General features: G+C 48.3%; 1 protein-coding gene across 1 annotated transcript in view; it reads right to left on the minus strand.

Annotated features, from left to right (window-relative positions):
• Nucleotides 1-17,419, minus strand: part of LOC121270988 — a 29,704-nt gene extending 12,285 nt beyond the window's left edge. The window contains exons 1-5 of the mRNA XM_041176673.1: nucleotides 17,243-17,419; nucleotides 14,511-14,558; nucleotides 7,370-7,424; nucleotides 3,021-3,365; nucleotides 1,640-1,678 (exon numbers count right to left, since the gene is read on the minus strand). Of these exons, the coding sequence (XP_041032607.1) occupies nucleotides 1,640-1,678; nucleotides 3,021-3,365; nucleotides 7,370-7,424; nucleotides 14,511-14,558; nucleotides 17,243-17,419 (664 nt within the window). The remainder of the gene's footprint in view (nucleotides 1-1,639; nucleotides 1,679-3,020; nucleotides 3,366-7,369; nucleotides 7,425-14,510; nucleotides 14,559-17,242) is intronic.
• Between the last annotated feature and the right edge of the window lie 919 nt (nucleotides 17,420-18,338).

Consider the following 18,338-nt stretch of genomic DNA (forward strand, 5'->3'; position numbering starts at 1 on the left):
TATAAGACACTAGTTAGGCCTCATCTGGAGTACTGCGTCCAGTTCTGGGTGCCATACTTGAGGAAGGATGGGAAGGTATTGGAGAGAGTACAGAGGAGATTCACAAGGATAATTCCTGGGATGAAGAACTGGAGCTATGAGGATAGATTGGAGAGGTTGGGACTGATTTACTTGGAGAAAAGAAGGCTGAGAGGAGACTTGACAGAGGAATTCGAGATCCTGAGGGGTTAGGACAGGGTAAATAGTGAGAAACTGTTCCCACCCAGGAGAACATCAAGAACTAGAGGGCACAGATACAAAATAATTGGCTAAAGTAGTAAATGTGATGTGGGGAAAGATTTTTTCACCCAGAGGGTGGTTGGAGTCTGGAACAAACTTCCTGAAAGGGTGGTGGAGGCTGGTTCGATCGAGGTATTCTAAAGGGAATCAGATTGCTCCCTGAAAAGAGAGAATGTGCAAGGTTATGGGGATAAGGCAGTGGAGTGAGACTAAGCAGATTGCTCTTTCAGAGAGCCAGTGCAGACACAATGAGCCAAATGTCCTCTTTCTGCACTGTAAAGATACTGTGATATCTGTACAGGTACATTATCCTGTACTACCCCCTCACTCATTCTGTGAATCAGCTGCTGCTGCTGTCAATATTAACTATCAAAAGGAAATTGGATGAATTATTAAAGGGAAGGATAATTACAGGGAGAACAAAAATTTGCAAAACTGATTTGGCCTTGCAAGTGATAAAGTCATTTCAGAAGCAGCTGGCTGCTGCAGGGAGAGATCATTTGTCTCTGGGTGAATGAATTTAAAAAGGGACAAAGTGTCTCTTCCTCAAACCCGTTTTTCGATCTTGTGATTAAAGTGATACAACCCCACCCTCTGCTGGCAGATGGAAGCTACTACACAAGCGGAGGGGAATATTCAGGGATTCAGCAAGAGAGCAGGTCAATCAAAAATGACAGGGAAAAGTGTGGTTCAGTATCTTCAGAGGAAAGCTGTAACGTACAGGTCGGGTGAAGTAGAAATTAAGTTCTATTTTTGATTGGAAAATCAGGGGAGAGCGCCAGCGCAGTACCCCCACGCCTGAAGTCACAACTCGACCAGACTGGGTAAGGACGGCAGGTTTCCATCCCTAAAGACACATCAATGAACCAATTGGGGTTTTACCACAATCCAACAGCTTCATGGTCACTTTTATTGCAACTAACTTCAGATTTCCAGATTTTCAGACAGTACTGAGCCTCGGACAGTGCAGCACTCCCACAGTAGGGATATGGTGTTTTCTGGGAACACTAGGATTTACGCACTGAGTATTTATGGAGTGGGAATTGAGACAGTTAAACTGTGGCCTATCTATTGTTTGGATCCAGGATCACATGGATTTACAGGACCAGTTGTGAACAGCAGCAGATTGTTAGAGGGGAATCGCACAGACTCCAGGGTCTGAATGGGTGACTCCTGTTCCTGGGAACAAACTGAACACTGCAATGGGAAGGAAGGGACAGGAAGGGGCTCACTCTCACAGACTCATTCTTTGGTGAAATATCACACAGCATTTCAAACCTTCCAATGTTACTACCTGTCTATCCAGCGTGATCAAATGTAAGAGCTGAAAACACATGTAGTAGTTTAGAAACAGATTTACCTGGTACAAGCCTGGTCGGTACAGGTGTTTGAGGTCGCTCTAAAGAAAACATCATGTGTTTAGTATTGTGTGTGAAACAAACTGCAGAAATGTTCAAAGACTCTATCGGGCTTTAGGGAAACACATCATGGGAGGAACGAGACTTGGTTCAAACTGATCGGGAAGGGTCAGGAACAGGGTCGGCAGAGTGAAAAATCCAACAGGATTGCATTAACTGTGGGGGGTAGAATGGAAGTTTTCCAGAGTTACCCTGAGCAGGATCATTCCCAGCAGCCTACATCCCCCTGTGGAGAGAATCCTCCCAGCATCCTGGGTCTACTGGGATACACTTTCAAGGTAAGCGCACTGGGTCTTGTAAAGGCTGCCTGAGAGGTGTGATGGGCCCCACCTCCTGCACCCCAACATCTGGAGACAGACAGAGCTCTTTGCTGGAGAGTGAGTGCAGCTTGATAGCTCCATTAACTCCTTCCATCACCCAGTTTGACCGCTCTGTCCTTCAGGGCTCCGTCAGCTTGGTCAGTGATGGTATTACTGACCCACCTTGGTGATGGACAGTGAAGTCCCCACTCAGTACATTCTGTTTCCTTGCCACTCTCACTGCTTCCTTCAAGTGGTGTTCAGCATGGAGGAGTACTGATTCATCAGCTGAGGTAGGGCAGTAGGTGATAATCAGGAGGTTTCCAGGTCTGTGTTTGACCTGAAGCTGTGAGACTTCATGGGGTTCACAGTCAATGTTGAGGATACCCGGCACCACTCCCTCCGGACTGTATACTGCACCTCTGGTGGGACTGTCCTGCCAGTGGGACAGAATATACTCAGGGATGGTGATAGATACTGGCATTCAGAGTTAATTCTGTGAATATGACTCTGCCAGACAGCTCTCCCAACTTGGACATCAGATGTTAGTGAGGGGACTTTGCAATGTCAACTGGCCTGGGTTTGTCTGTGTTGTTTCCTAGTTCGATGCCTGGGGTGAAGCTAGTGATGATTCAGTTTTATTCTACTCTTTCTTTCCAATGGTTTGATATCAATTCATTTTTAACTGCCCTCTGACCTCCTAGGCCAGCTTAACCAACCAGGTTACTGTGGGACTGGGTAAGGACAGCAGGTTTCCTTCCCTCAAGGGACATTCGTGAACCAGCTGGGATTTTACAACAATCCAACAGCTTCAGGGTCACTTTTATTACAACTAACTTTATATTTCCAGATTTTTATTTAATAAACTGAATTTAAATTCTGCAAGTGCCATGCTGAGATTTGAACTCTCATCCTCTGGATTGTTAGTCCAGGCCTCTGTATTACTAGTCTAGTAACATAACCACTGAACTACCAAACCCATACAGAGATTACATACAGAATACCTGAAGCAGAAACCTCTCACCTGTCACAGAAAGATGGATGATATCAGTTTGCTCTGGTATATAACCCACAGCTATCCTCTTGTGAATGTCACATAAATACTGGTTCTGGTCTGACTCCCTGAGGTCAGAGATCAGAACTGACCAGTTGCCTTGTCCCAGTTGATCTTTGAACAGGTTTGTTCTGTTTCTGAATCGTGGATCTTGTTCTGTCAAATCATTGTTCCCAGTGATGAACTTCTGCAAAATTTCACCCTTGGCTGTCTCCCAGATCACCAGTAAATCAGAGACTGGGGCATTCCCTTTGTAGGTACAGGGCAGTACAACCTGCTCCCCAAGGAACCCAGAAACTGAGACAGGTGAGTCACCTGGAAAAGATTGAAAGTATTTATCCATAGATATAACCTCCCTGCTGGTACATTACATCCCAAGTTTCACATGGTTACACTGCGATGCTCGATTGACAAGAAACACTGATCAGTAACTCACTGCTTTCATTTCTGTGGGAAGGTTAAAGCTCAGGAGTTAAGGGCCTTCAACTAAAACCAGCTTGTGCTGGAGATTTGTAAGCACAGAGCAGCTGGACAGCACTTTCAATCACATGTTTTTAATTTGTACACATGCTGGGAGAACACATCAGGATATTGGTCACCTCCCATTGGGAGAAAAATCACAGACTATGGGCTGCACAATGTGAGGTGGAGCTCAGGAACAGAAAACTGACCCTGAAATGTAAGATTGGAATCCCCAGTCCTGATGACTCTACTCCCCATGCTCTTGGACCATTCCCAGTTCTATTTGATCCCAGGATGGTCTCAGACTCCTGATCCCAGTGCTCATGACCCCATCCCAGTCCCAACAGATCCCAGTCACCCATCCCAGTGTCACCCAGTGTTGCTCAGTGTCCAAATCCCACTCTTCACATCACAGGGGTTAATCTGAAGACATTAACTGCCTTCCTTTCAACTCTCATGAGCATTATTTTATGAATAAACTTTAGTTTTGGAGAAAGAAATCTGAATGAACATTCCAAATCATTTCAAAATGGTCATTACACAAAGAACAATGAAATTCAAATTTGACATAATGTTGCACTTGAGATACCTCAATACCACCGTGATACATGTGATATTTAATATATCAAACCAATGTCTAGCATACAGCCCGAGGGGTCTATACAATTCCCAGCCCCTCTGTGCGCTCTGTCTGGAAGGTCAGAGACAGTGACCTTGCCCCATCGCATCTTTACGCCGGCTGCTCCAAGCAGTCGTGCATGTCTCAGCACGTGGTCCTGGACCTTGGAATGTGCCAGTCTGCAACACTCGGTCAGGGACAACTCTTTGCACTGGAAAACCAACAGGTTTCGGGCAGACAAAAGAGCGTCTTTCACTGAGTTGATGATCCTCCAGCTGCAGTTGATGTTTGTCTCAGTGTGTGTCCCTGGGAACGGCCCGTAGAGCACAGAGTCCTGTGTCATGGAACTGCTCAGGATGAACCTCGACAAAAACCACTGCATCTTGTTCCAGACTTTCTTTGCAAAGGCACATTCCACAAGAAGTTGAACAACGGTCTCTTCCCCACCAAAGCCATATTCAGAGCAATGGGGGTGAGGCACCTGGCATGTAGGAAGGATCTGACGGGGAGGACCTTTCTCACCACCAGCCAAGCCATGTCTTGGTGCTTGTTGGAAAGTTCTGGCGATGAGGCTTTCTGCCAAATGCCTGACAGGCTACACAGGGAACCATCCAACAGGATTCATCATCTTCTTTTCCCACAGGGCCTCAAGGACATTGTATGCAGGCCACTGCCTGATGGGCTTGTGGTCAGAAGGCATTTTCTGCATAAACTTCTCCATGAGGGACAGGTGGTACAGCATGGTCCAACTATTTGGAGCGTTCCGCGGCAGCGTGGCCAGACCCATCCTTCACAAACCTCAGCACAGAGTGACACATGCTGTTTGCATACCGAGGGTCTACGCACAACTTGATGCGACTACACAAAAATGGCCAGCAGGATGAGGGCGATGTTGAGCACATCTTTCTCCCACCCACACCTCTCTATCCAGAGCCTCTGGCATCCCCATGGACACAATCCATCTTTGACCTCCGGATAAAAAGTTGAAGGTGGTTCGGCTGACCACTGCTGCACAAGATCAGGGTACAGGCAACACCTGCGCCATGTACAGCAATCCCAGAGTGCCTCACACCTCATAATCAATCCTATCATTCCCAGATCCTTCCTGATGGACTCAGCAAAGGATTCTATGCAACACACAAACAGGATAGGGGAGAGAGGGCAGCCCTGCCTGACTCCAGATTTCATTGGAAAGCTTTCTGATTCCCTCGCATTGATTGAAACTACACTAGTGATGTTTGTGTAGAGCAGTTGGATCCAATTGCAGATTCCCTCCCCAAACCCCATTTTAGAGAGTACATCCACCATGTAGGTCTGCGTTATTCTGTCAAAGGCCTTCTCCTGGTCCAGGCTGATGAGGCAGGTGTCCACACCCATGTCTTGTACATAGCCTTGCACTACTCAGGGATGAGATCTTCCCACAGGGTACAACACAGGTCTGGTCAGGCTGGACGTCAAATCCAAAGCAGAGGTGACCCGATTGGCAATGAGCTTGGATCAAATTTTATAGTCCACATTCAGCAGTGAAATAGGTCTAACATTTCTAATTTCCTCCCTTTCCCCTTCCAATGGTAGCTGGGGGTGATGATGCCTTTCCTCATGGATTCTGACATGCTGCCGGCCAGAAGCATACTCTCGTACACTCCCAGGGCCGGGCTGCGCTGGTTGTGTTGCCGCTCCTGGTTTCCCAGGGCCAGGCTGCGCTGGTTGTGTTGCTGCTCCTGGTTTCCCAGGGCCGGGCTGCGCTGGTTGTGTTGCTGCTCCTGGTTTCCCAGGGCCGGGCTGCGCTGGTTGTGTTGCTGTTCTCACATTCCTGGAGCTGGGGAACGTTGGCAGCAATGCTGCTCCCGGTGATCACTGGGCCCCTCGCCACCTCTGGTGTTTCTCAGCTGGGAACCCTTGGACTCCTTTACGGCCTTGGTGCTTTGCTGTTTTTCTGGTTGGTAGAGATTTTTCGGCCCTTCCTCGCCTGAGAAGCAGCTGCCACTGGTGTCTGCTTGGGATATTTGCCGCTACTTGCTTGGATAGCAGCTCTTCCCTTCTGTAATCTTTTCCTCTAAGTTTTTTCTTTTGACTGTTTGTTAGCCTCCTTGTTCTGTTGGTGCCTCCTCCAGGTTATGCTGGAACTGTATAAAACTCTGGTTAGGCCACAGCTAGAGTATTGCGTGCAGTTCCGGAATCCGCATTATAGGAAGGATGTAATTGTACTAGAGAGAGTGCAGAGGCGATTTACCAGGATGTTGCCTGAGCTGGAGAGTTTTTGTTATGAGGAAAGATTGGATAGACTGGGGTTATTTTCCTTGGAGGAAAGGAGATCGAGGGGGGATATGGTTGAGGTGTATAAAATTATGAGGGGCATAGATAGGGTAGACAGGAAGGAACTTTTCCCCTTGATGGAGAGATCAATAACCAGGGGGCATCGATTGAAGGTAAGGGGCAGGAGGTTCAGTGGGGATGTGAGGAAGAATTTTTTCACCCACAGGGTGTTGGGAATCTGGAACTCTCTGCCTGAAAGGGTGGTAGAAACCTTCACAACTTTTAAGAAGTATTTGGATGTGCACTTGCGATACCATGGCATACAAGGCTATGGGCCGAGTGCTGGAAAACAGGCGTCAAATAGTTAGGTACTTGTTTGACTGACGCAGAGTCGATGGGCCGAAGGGCCTTTTTCTGTGCTGTAGACCTCAATGACTCTATGAGCACCCGCTTAACAAAATAATGCCGGTCCGCAGGTACCTCGGTCCAATGTCTTCCCTGTCACCTGAACAGTTATCGGCAACCTCTGGCCTAGTGCCTGGTGCTTTTCCGTTAAGCAGGTGATGGAGATTTTGCTGTATCAACGACATTAGGGCTAAACCAGAATTAGGCTAAGACCAGCATTAAGATCCACTAAACGCAGCAGAGCTCAAACTTTGTCTTTGTTGCTGTTTTCTTCATCATCATCATTGTCGTCACTTTGAATTCACCATCAAAATCCACACAAAAAGTTTCAGGATCATGATGTGTAATGTGAACCTACTGTGTCCAGATCCCACTGTTCACATCACAGGGGGTTAATCTGAAGACATTAACTGCCTTCCCTTCAGCTCTCATGATCATGGTGTGTGATGTGAACCTACTGTGTCCACTCCCTCAATGGCTCCACTTGCAGTACACACAACTCCCTAAAGCAAGATGAATTCCTGATTCCCCCTCCCTTTGATCACTGCTGCAATGTTCCAGCAGTCACAGCACTTACCTGAAACAGCAGCAACAACATTGAGCAACAGGAGTAGTTTCTGTAAGTTGTGTCCCTGCAACAAGAAAACCCAGCTATGCCTGTCTCTTTATGGGGTATGTGGAACATTCCTTGTTGCAGTCCTACTCCGGCCCCCTTCCACAACTCTTTCTCCGGTACATCGATGATTATTTCGGTGCTGCTTCATGCTCTCGTCAGGACTTGGAAAAATTTATTAATTTTGCTTCCAATCTCCACCCCTCCATCATTTTCACGTGGTCCATCTCTGACACTTCCCTTCCCTTCCTTGACCTCACTGTCTCAATCTCTGGTGATAGACTGTCCACCAATATCCATTACAAACCCACCGACACCCACAGCTATCTCGACTACAGCTCCTCACACCCCACTTCCTGTAAGGACTCCATCCCATTCTCTCAGTTCCTTCGCCTCCGTCGCATCTGTTCCGATGATGCTACATTCAAAAACAGTTCCTCTGACATGTCCTCCTTCTTCCTTAACCGAGGTTTTCCACCCACGGTCGTTGACAGGGCCCTCAACCGTGTCCGGCCCATCTCCCGCGCATCCGCCTTCACTCCTTCTCCTCCCTCCCAGAAACATGATAGGGTCCCCCTTGTCCTCACTTATCACCCCACCAGCCTCCGCATTCAAAGGATCATCCTCCGCCATTTCCGCCAACTCCAGCATGATGCCACTACCAAACACATCTTCCCTTCACCCCCCTTATCGGCATTCCGTAGGGATCGCTCCCTCCGGGACACCCTGGTCCACTCCTCCATCACCCCCTACTCCTCAACCCCCTCCTATGGCACAACCCCTTGCCCACGCAAAAGATGCAACACCTGCCCCTTCACTTCCTCTCTCCTCACCGTCCAAGGACCCAAACACTCCTTTCAAGTGAAGCAGCATTTCACTTGCATTTCCCCCAACTTAGTCTACTGCATTCGTTGCTCCCAATGTGGTCTCCTCTACATTGGAGAGACCAAACGTAAACTGGGCGACCGCTTTGCAGAACACCTGCGGTCTGTCCGCAAGAATGACCCAAACCTCCCTGTCGCTTGCCATTTTAACACTCCACCCTGCTCTCTTGCCCACATGTCTGTCCTTGGCTTGCTGCATTGTTCCAGTGAAGCCCAACGCAAACTGGAGGAACAACACCTCATCTTCCGACTAGGGACTTTACAGCCTTCCGGACTGAATATTGAATTCAACAACTTTAGGTCGTGAGTCCCCTCCCCCATCCTCACCCCCTTTCTGTTCCCCCCTTCTCTTTTTTTTTCCCAATAAATTATAAAGATTTTCCTTTTCCCACCTATTTCCATTATATAAAATAAAAAAAAAACCCACTAGAGCTATACCTTGAGTGCCCTACCATCCATTCTTAATTAGCACATTCGTTTAGATAATATCACCAACTTTATCTTTAACACCTATGTGTTCTATTGTACTATTGTTGTTGACATCTTTTGATATTCTGCTTCTATCACTGCTTGTTTGTCGCTACAACCACACCAACCCCCTCCACCTCTCTGTCTCTCTATCTCTCCGCCCCCCCCCCCACACACACCTTAAACCAGCTTATATTTCAGCTCTTTCCTGGACTCGAACTCAAGTTCTGTCGAAGGGTCATGAGGACTCGAAACGTCAACTCTTTTCTTCTCCGCCGATGCTGCCAGACCTGCTGAGTTTTTCCAGGTAATTCTGTTTTTGTTTTGGATTTCCAGCATCCGCAGTTTTTTTGTTTTTATTAAGAAAACACAGTTACCCGCTTTACAACAGACTCACTTCCTGATCAGGTTGATGACTGAAGAGGAACGTAATACGCGCATGCGTGGGTTTGATCCCCGACCCCTGGGGAAAAGATAGAATCTGCGCATGCGGCCCGGAGCTGGAGAAAGAGCCCGGGCTCGGGAGAGCCGCATGCGCACCGAGCCGGCGGAGAATGAATGGCTTCTCCCGCTGCACAAACTGAGACTGGCCCGGAGTTGCTATTAGCAAATACCTGACTCTCGCTCTTTGTCTGTCTGTCTCTCCCTCTGTCTCCGTCTCTCCCTCCACTCCAACCTGATCCTCATCATTGCTCCGGTCACTTTCCCGACTTTTTGGATAATCACACACTGTCTCCAGTAACAGACCCTCATTCCCAGCCCATGGTCCGGTCTGAACCCTGGGCTCTCCCTCCCTCCACCCGGGACACGGGCTCCAGTCCTCAGTCTGAGCCCTGCAGCAAGGGGTGAAAACTGTCCAATAATCCCGGTCAGAGAGGATGAAGTGTCCCCGAGTCCATCCAACCAGGAGCCGGAGAATAAAGAGCTGAATCCCGGTGAAGATAAAGGAAAGTTTCCCCCCCCCCGGATCCCCCTCCCTCCCCCCGGGTGTGAGACACTGACAGTACCTGCAGCTCCTTTCCATCCCTTCCCCGAGAGAGGGATCCGCTCAGAGCCGGGGACAGGGGGACAACAGGAGAGGGACAAACGGGTTAGAAACACAATCCCGGAGGGAGAGAAATAAAATCCGCCAGAATTAAAAATAACCGGATGGTATTGAAATCAGTAAAACATCAAAATCAGCAGAAAATTAAATCTCAGTTACATGAACATGGAACTGACCTGAACACGAACATAAAGAGGCGGGGCCTGTGTCCGGCTCCATTCAGACGTGGGGGGCGAGGGGGGAATAATTCCCGGTCTCTCCTCCATCTACCCCCGGGGCTGAAGTGAACAGTTTCCCTGGAGCCGGTCCTCGGATCGTTGATTTATTCCAAGCCCTTCAGGGCTAAAGCAGCTTTTAACCCGGCTTGTCCTGACGGAGGCTGGGTCATTATTCCTGACCCAACACCCCCCCCAACTCACTGACAATGTGACAATCCAGCCCCGCCCCCAACTCACTGACAATGTGACAATCCAGCCCCGCCCCCAACTCACTGACAATGTGACAATCCAGCCCCGCACCCGTCCCGAGCTTTTAGTTTTGAACATCACGTGATGCCGACGCGCCAAAAACATCTGAAATCGGTTCCGCGAGAATAAACCCAGAGTCTGGTTCCTGTATTAAAGGGGTTTATCCAGGAGATGGTGAGGTGAATAAAGATCAGTGCTGCAGGGAATCCTTTCAGCAATTGTGAAAAAAAAATTACAGCAAAAAGTTGCGGATGCTGGAAATCTGAAACAAAAATAAAAATACCTGGAAAAACTCAGCAGGTCTGGCAGCATCTGCGAAGAGGAAAACTTTTTTTTGAAAAATATACTTTATTCATAAAATACCTGGAAGAACATTCCAAAACATTTCAAATTCACCATCACATAAGTACAATCAGAATCAACTTTTACACATGGACCACAAGGTACATCAATACAATCAATGAATGTTACAAATCATTTCAATATGGTCAATGCAGACAATCAGACAATGGGATTGGAGTTATCAACATACGTCATGTTGCTCTCTGAGGTGCTTCAATACATTTATAATACAATTAGTATTCAATGCACACATTCATTTTGAGCTGTACAGCCTGAGGGGCTCTCAGCAGTTCCAAGCCCCTCGGTTCACGATGGCAGAAAGGTCTTAGACAGCGACCGTTCCACATTGGGCCTTTGCGGCAGCTGCCCCAAGCTTAAGTGCGTCCCTCAGCACCTAGTCCTGGACTTTGAAATGTGCCAATCTGCAACACTCGTTCGGGGACAATTCTTTGCGCTGGAAGACCAACAAGTTTCGGGCAGACCTAAGAGCGTCATTCACCAAGTTGATGTTTGTCTCCGTGTGTGTCCCTGGGAACAGCCCGTAGAGCACAGAGTCCTGTGTCACAGAACTGCTCAGCATAAACCACTGCATCTCTCTCCAGACCTTTGCAAAGGCACAATCCACAAGGAGGTGAACAATGGTCTCATCCCCACCACAGCCACCTCGAGGGCAGCGTGCAGAGGGGGTGAGACTCCTGGCGTGTTGGAAGGATCTGACGGCAAGGGCCTTTCTCACCACCAGCCAAGCTACATCTTGGTGCTTGTTGGAAAGAGTCAGGGACAGGAGGACAACATGAGAGACACATTCACCAGACCGAATGAGAAAAAGGCAGGGCCTGTGTCCAGCTCCATTCAGACGGGGGTCGGGGGGGGGGGGGGGCGGAAACATTCCTGGTCTCTCCTCCCTCTCCCCCTGGTGCTGAGGTGAACAGTTTCCCGGGAGCTGACAGTCGGATTGTTGATTTACTCCAATCCCTTCAGGGGAAAAGCAGCTTCTAACCTGGCAGAGGCTGGGACATTATTCTCCCCACTCCGGGCCAGAAACCAGAGTTCTAAATTGGGGGAAAAGGCTGATTTTAATGTCAGGTATGATTTGGCCAGAGTGGACTGGGAGCAGCTACTTTTAGGTAAATCTGCATCAGAGCAGTGGGGCTCATTCAAGAAGCAAATAGGGAGAGTACAGGGCCAACATATTCCAGTAAAGATAAAGGGTGGGACCAACAAATCCAGGGAACCCTGGATGTCGAGGAATATACAGGATTGGATAAAGAGAAAAAGGGAGGCTTATGGCAGATACTGAGGGCTTAAAATAGCGGAAGCCCAAGTGGAGTATAGAATGTGTAGGGGGGAACTTAAAATTAGGACAGCAAAAAGGAGGATAGAAAAAACAGTGGCATGTAAAATAAAGGAAAATACAAAGTTATTTTACAAGTACCATTAAGAGTAAGAGGATAACTAGGGAAAGAGTAGGGCCCATTAAGGACCATAGTGGTAATTTGTGTGTGGAGCCGGAAGACATAGATAAGGTTCTAAATTAATACTTTGTGTCGGTGTTCACAAGTGAGAGGGACATCGTGGGTATGGAAATCAGGCAGAAGGAGATTGTTAAAATTAAAGAAATTAGCACAGAAGGCTTAAAAGACGATAAATCTCTAGGCCTGGGTGAAATGTATCCCAGGCTTTTGAGTGACGCAAGGGAGGAGTTAGGAAGGGTGCTGGCAATAATTTTCAGTACCTCTCTGGTCACAGGAGAGGTGCCAGAGGACTGGAGGACAGCCAATGTGGTACTGTTATTCAAGAAGGGATAAACCAGGGAACTACAGGCCAGTCAGTCTAACCTCAGTGGTGGGGAAACTATTAGAAGCAATTCTGAGGGACAGAATTAATCTACACTTGGAGAGGCAGGGATTAATCAAGGACAATCAGCATGGCTTTGTTAAGGGGAGGTCATGTCTGACCAATTTGATTGAATTTTTTGAACAGGACACCAGGTGTGTAGATGAAGGTAATGCATTTGACGTAGTCTACTTGGACTTGAGCAAGGCTTTTGATAAGGTCCTGCATGGGAGATGACGAAGGTAAGAGCCCAAGGGATCCAAGGCAATTTGGCCAACTGGGTCCAGAATTGGCTGAGTGGCAGGAAGCAGAGGGTGAAGGTCGAGGGGTGTTTTTGTGACTGGATGCCCGTGTCCAGTGGGGTTCCACAGGAATCAGTGTTGGGTCCCTTGCTGTTTATGGTATATATAAATAATTTTAGATTTGAATGTGGGAGGGTTGATCAGTAAGTTCGCGGATGACACGAAAATTGGTGGGGTGGTAAATAATGAGGATAGCCTTAGATTACAGGAAGATATAGATGGGCTGATCAGTAGCAAATGGAATTTAATCTGGATAAGCGTGAGGTGATGCACTTGCGCAGGACAAACAAGGCACAGGAATACACGATGAATGGTAGGACCCTAGGAAGTACCAATGATCAGAGGGACCTTGCTGTGCATGTCCACCGGTCCCTTAAAGTAGCGGGACAGGTAGATAAGATCGTTAAGGGACAGGTAGATCAGGTCGTTAAGGCGGCATATGGGATACTTGCCTCTATTATCCGAGGCATAGAATATAAGAGCAGAGAGGTTATGCTGGAACTGTATAAAACGCTGGTTAGGCCACAGCTAGAGTATTGTGTGCAGTTCTGGAATCCACATTATAGGAAGGATATGATTGCACGAGAGGCAGTGCAGAGGAGATTTACCAGGATGTTACCTGGGCTGGAGAGTTTCAGTTATGAGCAGAGATTGGACAGACTGGGATTAGTTTCTCTGCAGCAGAGGGGATTGAGGGGGGACATGATTGAGGAGTATAAAATTATAAGGAGCATAGATAAGGTAGACAGAAAGGAACTTTTCCCCTTGGTGGAGGGATCAATAAACAGGGGGCATAGATTTAAGGTAAGGGGCAGGAGGTTTAGTGGGGTTGTGAGGAAGAATTTTTTTCCTAGAGGGTGGTGGGGATCTGGAACTCACTGCCTGAAAGGGTGGCAGAGGCAGAAACCCTCATAACATTTAAGAAGTATTTGGATGTGCACTTGCAATGCCACGGCATACAAGGCTATGGGCCTAGTGCTGGAAAATGGGATTAGAATAGGTAGATAATTGTTTGACCGGAGAAGATGCGATGGGCCGGAGGGTCTTTTTCTGTGCCGTAGACCTCTATGGCTATGAATAAGGTCAGTATTGCAGGGGACCTTTTGAGCAACTGTGAAAAAAACACACTTTTATATACTGCCTTCAACACCTCGAGGCAAGTCTAGTCACTGCTGTAAAGAAGGAAATAACAGAACAAATGTAGGCAAAGCGACCTCCCAAAACTGGAAGCATCAGAAACAAACCCAGCTCTGTTTTCCATGATGCTGGTTACCTAATAAATGTTGGATCAGAACTCAAGGGAGAAACTCCCTGTTCCTCTTCCAAACAGTGGCTGTGGGAGTTTTTCTATCCATCTGAGATGGGAGACAGAGCTTTGGTTCAATGTCCTGTCCAAAAGACAGCACGTCCCTGTCCCTGAACCCCCCGACAGTGAGGTTCAAAACCCACACCACAGACCTGAGCTCAAAAAAATGCTGACATTCCCACTGCAGCACTGAGGGAGTGCTGCACTATTGGAAGTTCTGTCTTTCAGTTGAGACATTAAACTGAGGGTCCCTTTTGCCCTCTCCCATGGATGTAAGTGATCCTACAGCCAATACTGGAAGTAGAATAGGTGACTTCCTCCTGGTTTATTTGGCCATCAACCAACATCCCTAACAGTGCTGTAGATTACCAGAAAAGAAGCAATATAAACACAGGTCTGTCATTAATGTTGGAATCATTTTGAAGTGATGGGAGAAAACTGAAATTGGAACTTACCTGTCTGAGATACGTTGAACTGCTGGTTGGGGGTCTCTCCTCCTGTCGCTATGATTCGGAACATGTTTCACTGTCAGTGTGGCCTCAAGACACAAGACTTAATGGCATCCACACTTCAAGATAAACTGGAACATCCTCATTGTTGTGATTGAGTTTACTTCAGTAGCAAGGACACATTCATGGCTCCATTTAGTTGCTGTTTGTCTAGGTTCAGTGTCCGAGACACACTGAACATCCTCATGACTGTGGCTTTTTCACCAGATATGTTTTTCCCTCTTTATTACAATCCCTTGTCACTTCCAATCCTTTGTTCCCTCTACCCCGGCAAGCGTAGGTGAGAATTCCAGATTCTGATACTGGGTTGACATCCAGCTGGGAACTGGTGTCTGATTGAAGTGGAAATCAACCCACCACCCATTATATCTACCCAGACACTCCTGGTAGCATATTGTTAGTCAGGATAAGGACTTGTCCATATAAAAAATATTCCTTATGGAGCACAATCTACTGGACGTAAAAGGAGTGGAAGGAATCTTTACAATAATATATTAATTCTTGAGATGGGAGTGTCTTTGGCAAAGCCGACATTTATTGTCCATCCCGAGACGCCCCTTGAGAAGGTGGTGATGAGCCGCCTTCTTCACCCGTTTCAGCCCCGTGTGGTGAAGGAGCTCCCACGGAGCCGTTAGGGAGACAGTTCCAGGATTTTGACCCAGTGACGATGAAGGAACGGCCGGTATATCTCCAAGTCGAGGTGGTGTGTGTGTGACTGGGAGGGGAGCTTGGAGGTGATGCTGTTCCCACGCTCCTGCTGCCCTTGTCCTTCTCGGGGAGGCTGAGGTTGTGGGTTTGGGAGGTTTTATTGAAGAATGTGGGACTGGGAACAGAAGAGAGAGAAAACTTGTTATAATAAAAGCAAAAATACTGCAGATGCTGCAAGTTTAAACTAAAAACAGAAAAGCACCAACATTAAACTGGAATCATTAACTGTTTCCCTCCTGATCTGCTGTGTTTCCAGAATTTGTCACTTTAACAGACTCGACGGGATGATGTGTCCTCCCCACCCACAGGAGCGAAACCAGAGGCAAAGCCAATCAGCTGCCGGATTGCCCTGTCAATCAGTGCTCAATCCGCCCACATTCCGCGCCCAGCAGAGAGCAGATCCAATCAGCTGCAGGACCACCCTGTCAATGTGATCCCCAGCCGAGCACAAGCCAGGATCCAATCAGCTGCTGGATCGCCATGTCAATCAGTGTTCACACTGCAAAGCTCTAACGGGACCCAATCAACTGCAGGATCGCCATATCAATCAGTGTTCACCCCGCCCAACACAAATCAGGACCCAATCACCTGCAGGATCGACCTGTCAATCAGAATCTCTACGTTCGCTGCGGCCATTTTCTCCCGATGTCATTTTTTGCTGATTCTGTTCCCTCTCCAATCCGGACAGTTTAATCCGGTATCAGCAGCAGGAACCGCACGGTCGCTGCTCCCACTCCCGGTTCCCGCTCCGGTTTTCACTGAGGGACCCGTAGCTCCTTTTCCATCCATTTCCCCCCCCCCCCCCCCCCCGGATAAAGAGTTGAATCCCGGTGAAGATAATGTAAAGTTCCCCCCCCCCCCCGGGTGTGAGACACTGACAGGACCTGCAGCTCCTTTCCATCCATTCCCCGAGAGAGGGATCCGCTCAGAGCCGGGGACAGGGGGACAACAGGAGAGACACAAAACAAGATAAAAACAAAAAAGCTGCGGATGCTGGAAATCAAAAACAGAATTACCTGGAAAAACTCAGCAGGTCTGGCAGCATCGGCGGAGAAGAAAAGAGTTGACGTTTCGAGTCCTCATGACCCTTCGACAGAACTTGAGTTCGAGTCCAAGAAAGAGTTGAAATATAAGCTGGTTATATAACTCCAATGGTAATTTCCAGTTTCAGTTTTTTATCCTCAGTTCCAGGTGGTTCCAACATTAAAGAAAGGCCAACAATTCTCCAGCCTTCCACTCCGGGAATGCTCTACCCTGAAGACAGGCCCATAAAGCTTCATCCTGAGCTGCCCTTGTCCCCACTCTCGGGGGGTGGAGGGTGGGGTGGAGGGGGGGCTAGAGAGGAGGCAGGTCCCAGGTCCACCTGAGCCAGGACCAGAGTCGTACCCACTGTCGGTGTTACTCTGCATCACACGTTAGGCCGGGTCATTGAGTGTATTGAAGAGCGAGATAGACAGGTTCTTGACTGGTAAGGGGGATGAAAGGTCACGGGGAGAGGGCGGGAGAATGGGGTGGAGAAACTTATCAGCCCTGATTGAACGGCGGAGCAGACTCGATGGGCCGAATGGCCTAATTTCCGCTCCAAGGTCTGACGGTCTTGTCCGTCTGTCCAACTGAGCGAACTGTCCCCACCCACGCGGGTTATAGCGCCTTTCGTGGCAGATTCATGGCTGGGTGTTGGTTGATGCCCCCGACGCTGGCAAATGAACCAGGAAGATTCCCCTTTCCAATCGGGGGGCCGTGGGATCTCTTGGAGCCATCTGGGAGTTTAATGGGCCGGGTTTTGGGGTGGGGGGGGGGGGGGGGCACCGCCTTCCTCCCTCCCACCACTACCACCACCCCTCTCCCCACCACCATCAACCCCACTCCCCACCCCCACCACCGACTAAATAGTCTGTTGTCTGCCCGCCCCATGAATAAAGCGGTTGTTCTGCAGGCATTTTGCACTTTTAATGGGCTGAGGGTGAGACTTCTGCCCCCCTCCCCGGCTTCGGAGAGCCTCGACGATCCATCCGGTTGGCCGGCAGCTCGGCGGTCCCAGCAGCGGCAGGATTGAACCACGGCCACGGCTGGGATGACAGCCGGTCCCCGAAGAAGAAGGCATGTGGATACCTGTCGCCCTCTGTTAGCCCCACATCAACATCCATTCTTCAGGTGTGAGTTTTGACAGTGAGGGTTCAATCCTCAACGTGGACTCTCATTCCGCCAGGAGATGGCGCTGCTCTCCAGCTCTACCGGCAAATAGAAACGGAGCAGCAGCGCCACCTAGCGAAGGGAAGGCGTCTTTGCAGGGACACCGTGCAGCAACTTTTAACATAGACTTGCATTTATATAGCGCCTTTCAGGACCACGGACGCCTCAAAATGCTTTATAGCCAATGAAACACTGTTTTTTGAAGTGTAGTCACAGTTGTAATGCACGAAACAGGGCAATGAACTTACACAAAGAAGCTCCCAGAAACGCCATCAGAAAAAGGAGTTTGCTTTTTGTGATTTTTTTAAAAATTCATTCATGGGATGTGGGCGTCGCTGGCTCAGCCAGCATTTATTGCACATCCCAATTGCCCTTGTTCAGAGGGCATTTAAGAACCAACCACATTGCTGTGGGTCTGGAGTCACCTGCAGGCCCAACCAGTTAAGGGCAGCAGCAGATTTCCTTCCCTGAAGGATGTTAGTGAAGCAGGTGGGTTTTTATGACAATAGTTTTGTGGTTATCATCAGACTTTTAATTTTAGATTTTTATAGAATTCAAATTTCACTATCTGCCAAAGCATGATGTGAACCCAGCGCCTCAGAGAATTACCCTGGGTCTCTGGAAAACGAACCCTGTGACAATACCACCACTTCCCCATTTTGGTTTTTCTAAGGCACCAGGGAAAAGTTCTCTGTTCTGGTTCGTAATAGTGGCTTTGCAAGTTTTTCATCCACCTCAGAAGGAAGACAGCACTGCATTTTAATGTTTCACCCTCTATTTTGAATGATGGAACAAGTTTTGGGAGCCGAATGGCCTCTTCCTGCTCCTATTTCTGATCTTTTGAAAATGGATGTTCCAAGTGTGGGAAGGACA

This window comes from Carcharodon carcharias, chromosome 29 (genome assembly GCF_017639515.1).
Source record: "Carcharodon carcharias isolate sCarCar2 chromosome 29, sCarCar2.pri, whole genome shotgun sequence".
NCBI classification, from domain to species: Eukaryota; Metazoa; Chordata; class Chondrichthyes; order Lamniformes; family Lamnidae; genus Carcharodon; species Carcharodon carcharias.